This window comes from Ursus maritimus, unplaced genomic scaffold, assembly GCF_017311325.1.
Source record: "Ursus maritimus isolate PB19 unplaced genomic scaffold, ASM1731132v1 scaffold_20, whole genome shotgun sequence".
Classification (NCBI taxonomy): domain Eukaryota; kingdom Metazoa; phylum Chordata; class Mammalia; order Carnivora; family Ursidae; genus Ursus; species Ursus maritimus.
The window spans coordinates 47,562,274-47,570,324 of record NW_024424453.1 but is presented as its reverse complement, the minus strand read 5'-3'; the positions used below and the strand labels follow the sequence as shown (position 1 = coordinate 47,570,324).

Genomic DNA, 8,051 nt, shown 5'->3' with positions numbered 1-8,051 from the left:
AAAAAAAAAAAAAAAAAGATTTATCTTAATTTTTTATTTGCGTATCATTAGCACACAGTGTTCCATGAGTGTTAGGGGTACAACGTTGTGATCGGACATCTCTGTCCGTCCTGCCGTGCTCACCACACTGTCGCCCCATCTGTCACCACACAGCACTGTTACCGTACCATTGACTAGATTGCCTCTCGTCCCCGTGACTTACGCATCCGGCCACTGGAAGCCTGTGATCTCAGTTGCGTGTTAGACCTTGGGAGATTTCTGAGGCTAGAAGCACGCCCCATCTGGAAGGCGAGCTGAGCCTCGAGGGCCCTTTGGTGTGCACTTGGAGGCACAGGGCAGCCCTGACCGTGCGTGCCTTTCCGGTGTCGTGCAGCTGCGCGAGCTGGAGGACAAGTACGCGGAGTGCATGGAGATGCTTCACGAGGCGCAGGAGGAGCTCAAGAACCTTCGGAACAAGACCATGCCCAACACCACATCTCGGCGCTACCACTCGCTCGGCCTGTTCCCCATGGTGAGCGCCCGCCCGCTCCGTGTCGCCTGCTCCCCACCCGCCGGGGGGCCCCTGACAGGGAGGGGGGTCCGCGGGGACGCTTGGTGGGTGGGCTTCTCATTCCACAGCTTAGATCTAGATCTGCGCCAGGGGCTCACGTGCCCAGCTGCTGGCTCCTTGAGGACATGAGGCGGATTGATTCTTCCTTTGCTGTCCCTCTGACTCAGTCCTCTTTTAATGCTTGTGTCCTCAATTGCTACATTTCTTAGGAACCTCAGGTATTTGGAAGATGTTATGCATACACTGTTATTTTTCTAACCTTATTAGAGTCTGAGCTGTTTTGGCCTCACAGTGCATTCCAGAATTCTTTGTTGCCCATGCAGTTCTGGTTCTTTCCAGGCTTACTGATCATCCTTTTGGGAGCTCTCAGTGTCTGTGATCTGAAAAAATCTCTCTTTGCACCAGGAGCGGTGTTTCTATTTCTACAAATGATTTCCCTGCAGTCTTATTTTGTAGCTCTGGCCTGATCTGTTTCATGTTTGGGCTTTAGGGAGACATGGTTGAGAAGGGGATTTTCCAGGTTAGCCCCTCCCTGCAGGGATTCGGCAGCACCGGGCAGGCCTCCTCTGCTGGTCTTTTCGCCATGACATTTGATGGGCTTCCTCATTGTACCTTCTTCTGTCAGACTAAAGCCCCTCGCAGGCGGGGACAGTGTCTTGTTTGCTCCTTTCCTCCTTCCCTCTCTGTAATACTCTGCTATCTGCTCGGTGCTTGTTACGTTACAGAATTGTACATACTAATAGCTACTAGATTTGGAGTGGACAGACAGCCCGAAGAACAGATGACCAAGAACTTTTATATTCAGGCTCTGTTTCTGTGGTTTGATGAAATACCAAATTCTCTTGGAGGAGATAAGAACTTTTGAGAGAAACACTCCCAAATGAGATATAAGTGGATGGTGGCTTCAGTGACACTTGGTCCCTTTGGAATTTGGCCTTTCCTTGGGGCTCTTTCCCTTTACACCTCCCCACACCCTCACCCCCGTTGCTAACACTGCACCCCTGCCCCCGCCCCGACCCTTGTTGTCTGCCCCACTTTTTCTAAATCACTGTCTCCTTTCCTTTTATATACCAAAATCAGGCTAGAACAATCTCTCTCTCTCTCTCTCTCTGTCTCAGCTTGATTGAAATCTCATGAAACCAAAATGAAAGATGCATAACTTAGCTTCCCAAGGGACATACTGGTGATCCAGTATGTCCAGGAATCCCAGTAAGGGCAGCAAAGAACATTTTGTGCCCCCGATGCCTCCATCTAGAGCCGATGACACTCAGCTCACAGACTGGCCTATGTAGCGATGTATGCTCCCTGCCTCAGTTTCCCTCCTTCCTGGCTTCCCACCTGGGCTCTGTGGCCTCCTGGGGGCATCTTATTTCCCGTGCACTTAGGAGGCACTCCACTGCATTCCCCACTCTCAGGGACAGAACTGTTTTCAAACGAAGCCATAACATAGAAAAGTCAAACTGAAAATCTGCAGTTGGGTGTCTTCTGCTTTCATATTTGCTGAGATGGAGCTTTCGCTTGCCTTTTCCTGTAGTTGTTGGCACGGCTTGGTTTTTGAAGACGGCTATTTTTAAAGCGCACTGTGTATTAAAGGTATTTGAGGCACCGAGTGGTGTTTCTGGAGCAGAACGCCCAAATCTGCCGCTCTTGCTCCCAGCCTTTCTAATTGCTGAGTCAAACTGTGAGTAGCAGTTTCTGCCTGAGGAGTGGTTGCCAGCTCTCTTGCCTGTGGCAGGAGTTCCAAATCGGGGATCCCCAGTCAGGACTCAGGGGCCCGTGAACTTGAGGGAAGGTCACGTCTTTTATGTTAGTCCCTAATTGTGTACAGTGTTTCCTTCTCATTTGGAGGTGGGCAACAAACCATGGCGATATTAGCACCCCCGTGACTTTGTCACCACTTGAGATCACAGCTGCTTTCGGGTGTAAGATGCCTCCAAATCCCATTTGTGCTCAGCTCCACTTCAAGGGGGCGGTAATGACCAGGCCTGAAGCCAGATCCTGTGTGTTACTGTATCACAATTCTTGTTATTAATAGTCTAGTGACCAGTTCTATATATCTGTCTTCTTTTTGTCCTAATTATTTTATTCACTTAAAGATATTACTCTGAGAAGGGGTCCATGGCTTCCCCAGACTGCTAGGGGGCTCAGGGCCAAAAAAAAAGTCACAGAGCCGGCTTGCCACTTCCTCCCAGCGTGGCCTTGAAATTAGTAGTTTGGTATGTCATCTCTCCTAAGTAGTATGAAGGTCCTTCCTCGTGCAGAACTCTGAATGTAAACTGTATGGTGAATTACAGTATTAAGAAAAGGAAACTTTTTTAAACCCAGGTGGGATGCCTGGGTGGCTTAATCAGTTAAGCGTCTGCCTTCAGCTCAGGTCATGATCCCAGCATTCTGGGATCAAGTCCCACATTGGGCTCCTTGCTCAGCGGGGAGCCTGCTTCTCCCTCTGCTCCCTGCTTGTGCTCTCTCGCTATCTCAGTTTCTCTCTTTCTCTCAAATAAATAAATAAATAAAATATCTATTACAAAGAAAAGTAAACTGATTTTTAAAAAGCTTACCCAGGGAAGCCTTTTACAACCTGGGTTACATTGAATGGCGATCTGTATGTAATAATTACTAAATAAAATTGCATATTTATAAGTAGGAGTTGAAAACAAGCCCACTAACCCTTTATGGACCCAGCTTCTTCCTAGCTCCTGGCAAGTGTCTTCACGTGGTTCCAGCTTCTAGACTGGCACGTTGCTCCCTGACTGTGGGCTGTGGAGGCGGGCGCTTGGGAATTCCCATGCTCTGTCTGCTGGGAAGCCATTGGCCACCGGTGGCTATGTAAATTTAAATCCATCAAAGTTAGTACAGGAAATTCAGGTTCTCAGTCATACTGGCCATGTTTCAAGTGCCCAACAGCCACCTGCGGCCTGTGGCTCCCACAGTGGACAGTGCAGAAAGAACATTCCCGATCATCACAGGAAGTCTTCAGTTAGCGCAGAGTTAGCCCTCCCTTCGAGCTGTCCTAGGTGGTGTCCTCCTCTGAGGCCCCAGCGGGTGCTTTTCTGCACACGCCTGGTCCTCCTGTTGGCACCAACCTGGGCCAGTGGGTGGGATTGTTTGGCTCTACCTCAGATGGTGAGGAGTGGTGGGTCATTCAGGGAGGGGGGCACTCATTAGGGAGTCTGTATTGGTGACTCTCAGCTTGGGGCCTGGCCCGTCTAGGAATGGAGAAGTCATCCGTGACCGGCCTTCCTGTGACCCACAGAATCCACCATAAGTGAACCAAGTGTTCAGGAAACTCGCGGGAACTTCGTATGTTCGGTGTCTTTCTTGGGGCAGGAATGAAGGATTAGTAGTGGAAACGAAGTATGAGCTGGTCATACTTAAGGTGAATGGGCTGGTCACACTTAAAGGTGGATGGGCAATGGGTCGTTGGTGGAGAGAGGAGCTTTCCTTGCAGGGGAAGTGGGGGGCACGAGAGCAGAGGCTCAGATGACAGTGCTCACGACTCAGGTCCCCTCCTCCACAAATTCCCCACCTCTCCTTGTGGGCAGAGTCACAGCTCCATGGTGTGGCCAAGGCAACATGGGGTTTGCTCTCAGACCCTTAGCTGCAGGGGGGTGAAGGGGTGTACACTCCGTGCCCACTGGGGACTGCTCCATTCAGAACCCGCCATGGGGATTGCCCGGCCAGGGGTTCCCACAGTGGTGAATGCTGGCAGTGGTGAATGCTCGGGCCATGGGTAATTGGCAGGCTTCCGAGACCTCAGTTGACTCTCCTTTGGCTAGCCAGCCACGAGCCTCATATTAGAGATTTGAGCTGCTCACTCAGTGTGTTTTCTGGCTTTTCTCAGGACTCCTTGGCAGCGGAGATTGAGGGAACGATGCGCAAGGAGCTGCAGCTGGAAGAACCCGAGTCTCCAGATATCGCGTACGGCCTGGTTCTAAGCTTCCCAGAGGCTGCTCGTGCCCCGTGCTCAACAGGCTAGTCGTGTTTGGGCTTCAGGCACCAACCGCGATCACTGTGGTCCTTCCACCAATTTGGTCCAGATTAAGGGAGATACGAGCACACAGTCAGTAATAGCCCTCCAGTTCCTCCTCCTGGGTTTTAAAGCTATGTTATTAACTTATAGAAAGTTGAGTAAGGAGGGATGCGTTTCCCATCTCTGTTAATACAGGCCCTGTCTTGATACCACCACTTGGTTTTATCTTTCCTTCCAGTGAAAAACAGTACTTAAAAAATGTTTAATGTCTGTTAGAAAAAGCAAAATAGGGTGCAGTAGGAGGTACAGAGGGCTCTTGAGGGGAAGCAGAAGCTTCCTTTCTGGGTATGTTTACAGACATTGGCCTCTGCCAACTCTCTTCCTAACATGAGACCTCGTGCTAGGCCCGCCCCGAGGTGTTTCTCAGGAACCTGTGGATCCGATTTCATTGTATATTTTCTGTACCCAAAGCCCCCAGCCAGAACCGAAATGGGATCTTGGGAGTGACCAGAGTCCCCGAGGCTCAGTGTGTGTGTGTGTGTGTGTGTGAAGCCCTGTGCATCCCAGAAAGAAGTGGCCTTTGTCTCCTGAAAAAGGAACAAATGAGGGGGCGCCTGGGTGGCTTAGTTAAGCATCCGACTCTTGATTTCAGCTCAGGTCATGATCTCAGGGTCGTGAGATTGAGCCCTGCATCGGGCTCTGCACTGGGCACGGAGCCTGCTTGGGATTCTCCTTCTGCCCTTCCCCCAGCTCACATGACCATCATGAAAGAGAAAAAGTAGCCAGGAGACAGAAGCCCTACTTAAGTATTTGTATTTGTGCGTCAAGCCTAAGGGAGAGAAACGCAGTATCACCTTGCTAGCATCACCTTTAGGACACAGCCACCAATTAGAGCCCTGAATTCAGTGGGCATTGAGGCTCTTGAGTTCCAGCCACTAGTCTTTAAGAAACAAGTAGAAGGCACATGATGGCAGGTTGCTTGGGGACTCACTGAGCCAGCTGCCTTTTGGCTCCGCGGATGGTAATTTTTGGAGGGTTGAACTCCACTGTCATTCCTGCATCTGTTTGTTCATGGGTGTTATGCATTCCCTCCCCCTCTCCCGCCCCCAGTCACCAGAAGCGAGTCTTTGAGACAGTGAGAAACATCAACCAGGTCGTCAAGCAGAGGTCACTGACCCCGTCCCCCATGAACATCCCCGGCTCTAACCAGTCCTCAGCCGTGAACTCCCTCCTATCCAGCTGCGTCAGCACCCCCCGGTCCAGTTTCTATGGCAGTGACGTTGGCAACGTCGTCCTGGACAACAAGACCAACAGCATCATCCTGGAAGCAGAGTCAACGGACCTGGGGTGAGGCAGACGAGAGTTTGTAATTTTGTGTTTTGGAGACACGTCATGTGGATCGAGGATAGGTTCGGCCATCAGAAGAGGGAGGCTGATAAAGAATCGCCTGGAAAGTATAGATACTTCATTCTGTAATCTTTTTGCCAGCCCTCTGAGTTTAGGCTCATTCTTGATTCTGGTATTTTCGCCAGTGTGAGGAGGTATGACAGAAGTCTGTTTTTCCATCAGGTGCTGAAGGGGAGGGTAAATGAGTATTTTTTCTGTTACTCATCATTGTTGGACTACAGAACAGACGTTAGTTTCAGGGACCCTTTTTTGCTTGGGTGTTTGAAAGGCTGAGGAGGACTCAGGCTCTGTCTTCTGACCAGAATCTAGTTTGCTGCAGAAGGTGGGGTGCAGGGCCCCCTGCAGGTGCAAATCACACCTCCTGTCCCTGGGGTGGGGCCTCCTCAGTGGTGGGCAGTCCCTCTTTGTCCTGAAGCCCTGCAGACCCCCCCCACACACACGCACACACGCATGCACATCAGCTGTGTTGTACGCCCTTTCTCTGTGACAGTGAAATTGGTGCTTCTCCCTGATTGGCTCAGAGAGGAAACTGCTTGATCAGAACAGCTCCTTTAATTCAAGAGGAAAGAGAAATGCCTCTTGAACCAGTGGCCCTTCTGATAACTAGCCTGAAGAAGTCATCTTCCTGAGGGCTAATGAGGGAGATGTTGATAGGGACGGAATGTTTTACATAGTATGTGCAAATTATCATTGCACCTTAGGGCTCTCCCCTACCTGGCAAAACACCCAGCAGAGGGAACAGGCATTTACCTCCCCATTTTTGCCTTAATTTCCACTGCTTGCCTTGTTGGCTTCCCTAGCAAAAATCCTGTGGCCACAGGACATGTCCACCCCTGGCCATCTAGCGGTAGGGACTTCCCCACACCATGCACCTTGCACGGCGCCCGCTGCGGGTGCGCCACGCTCAGCCCCATCTCCCTCCTCGCAGGAACGACGAGCGGAGCAAGAAGCCCGGGACGCCGGGCACCCCGGGCTCCCACGACCTGGAGACGGCGCTGCGGCGGCTGTCCCTCCGCCGGGAGAACTACCTGTCAGAGCGGAGGTTCTTCGAGGAGGAGCAGGAGAGGAAGCTCAGGGAGCTGGCGGAGAAGGGCGAGCTGCCCAGCGGCTCCCTCACACCCACGGAGAGCATCATGTCCCTCGGCACCCACTCGCGCTTCTCCGAGTTCACCGGCTTCTCGGGCATGTCCTTCAGCAGCCGCTCCTACCTGCCCGAGAAACTCCAGATCGTGAAGCCGCTGGAAGGTGATCACCGGGGGCCTCGGCCCCTCTCCGCCCTCCTCGGCGACCGCCTGTGGTCCCTGATCCACCACCAGCAAGCGGGCAGCCTCTGTAACGCCTACTCCTTTTTCTTCAGAGACAGCCTCCCGCGCTGCTGGTTTGAGTTCCTCTGACGGCGGTGCCCAGCCTGGGCCTCCGTCACCCGGGGCAGGTGTGGGAATGTGCGCGCAGGCCGGCTCTAACTCGGCCAAAGGAAAGGAACGAACGCGCTCACGCGGGTTTCCTAGTTCTCTTTCTTTTGCATCTAGAACCTTAGAAGTGAGCATCTTTTTGAGAGGCAGAGGCACTGCTAACATACTAAAAAGTTAATTAGGTCGTGCCTGGGGTCTGAGAAGTGCAGGAACTATTGCTGTCACCTCTCAGAAACGTTGGTGTCAAGGAGGGGTGCAGAGCAAATGCTAGAAGTTGTTTTTTCAGGAACCACATGAAAGCGATCTGCAGTTTGTGGGCTCACATGTTTTGTTTCCATCTTCCAGTAGAGAGGGTGTGGCTTGCTTCCAGTGTGGTGGGTTCTGAGCAAGAGGCCTAGACCTCCACAGTCTGGGGGCCAGGAAGGGGGTGGTCCTGGAGGCAAGTGAATTCTGTACCTCCTTAAGCCTGCCTTTCCCAGGGACAATTTACTTTTTAGTACCAGGGACACCCCAGATGGTTAAACTCCTAGAAAAATTCACCTTTTTTCTTTTCTTTTTCTTCCAGGCATTATAAAATGTCTTCCCTTTACTTACCCACTTACCCTATCAAGAGCCACGGAGTGTTTGTATTTTTCATTTTTGACTCTTTTAGTTTGGAAACCCATGTGAGTTTGAGAAGGTATTTTAGAATTCTGTATTGCGTTTCTGATGC

General features: G+C 51.4%; 1 protein-coding gene across 10 annotated transcripts in view; it reads left to right on the top strand.

Annotated features, from left to right (window-relative positions):
* The window catches only part of TRAK1 (trafficking kinesin protein 1), a 115,255-nt gene that overhangs the window by 86,369 nt on the left and 20,835 nt on the right, over nucleotides 1-8,051 (top strand). For all 10 annotated transcript variants that reach the window (XM_040636918.1, XM_040636923.1, XM_040636922.1 and 7 more), the window contains 4 exons: nucleotides 374-511; nucleotides 4,392-4,468; nucleotides 5,631-5,867; nucleotides 6,856-7,172. In XM_040636918.1, coding sequence (XP_040492852.1) covers nucleotides 374-511; nucleotides 4,392-4,468; nucleotides 5,631-5,867; nucleotides 6,856-7,172 — 769 coding nt within the window. The remainder of the gene's footprint in view (nucleotides 1-373; nucleotides 512-4,391; nucleotides 4,469-5,630; nucleotides 5,868-6,855; nucleotides 7,173-8,051) is intronic.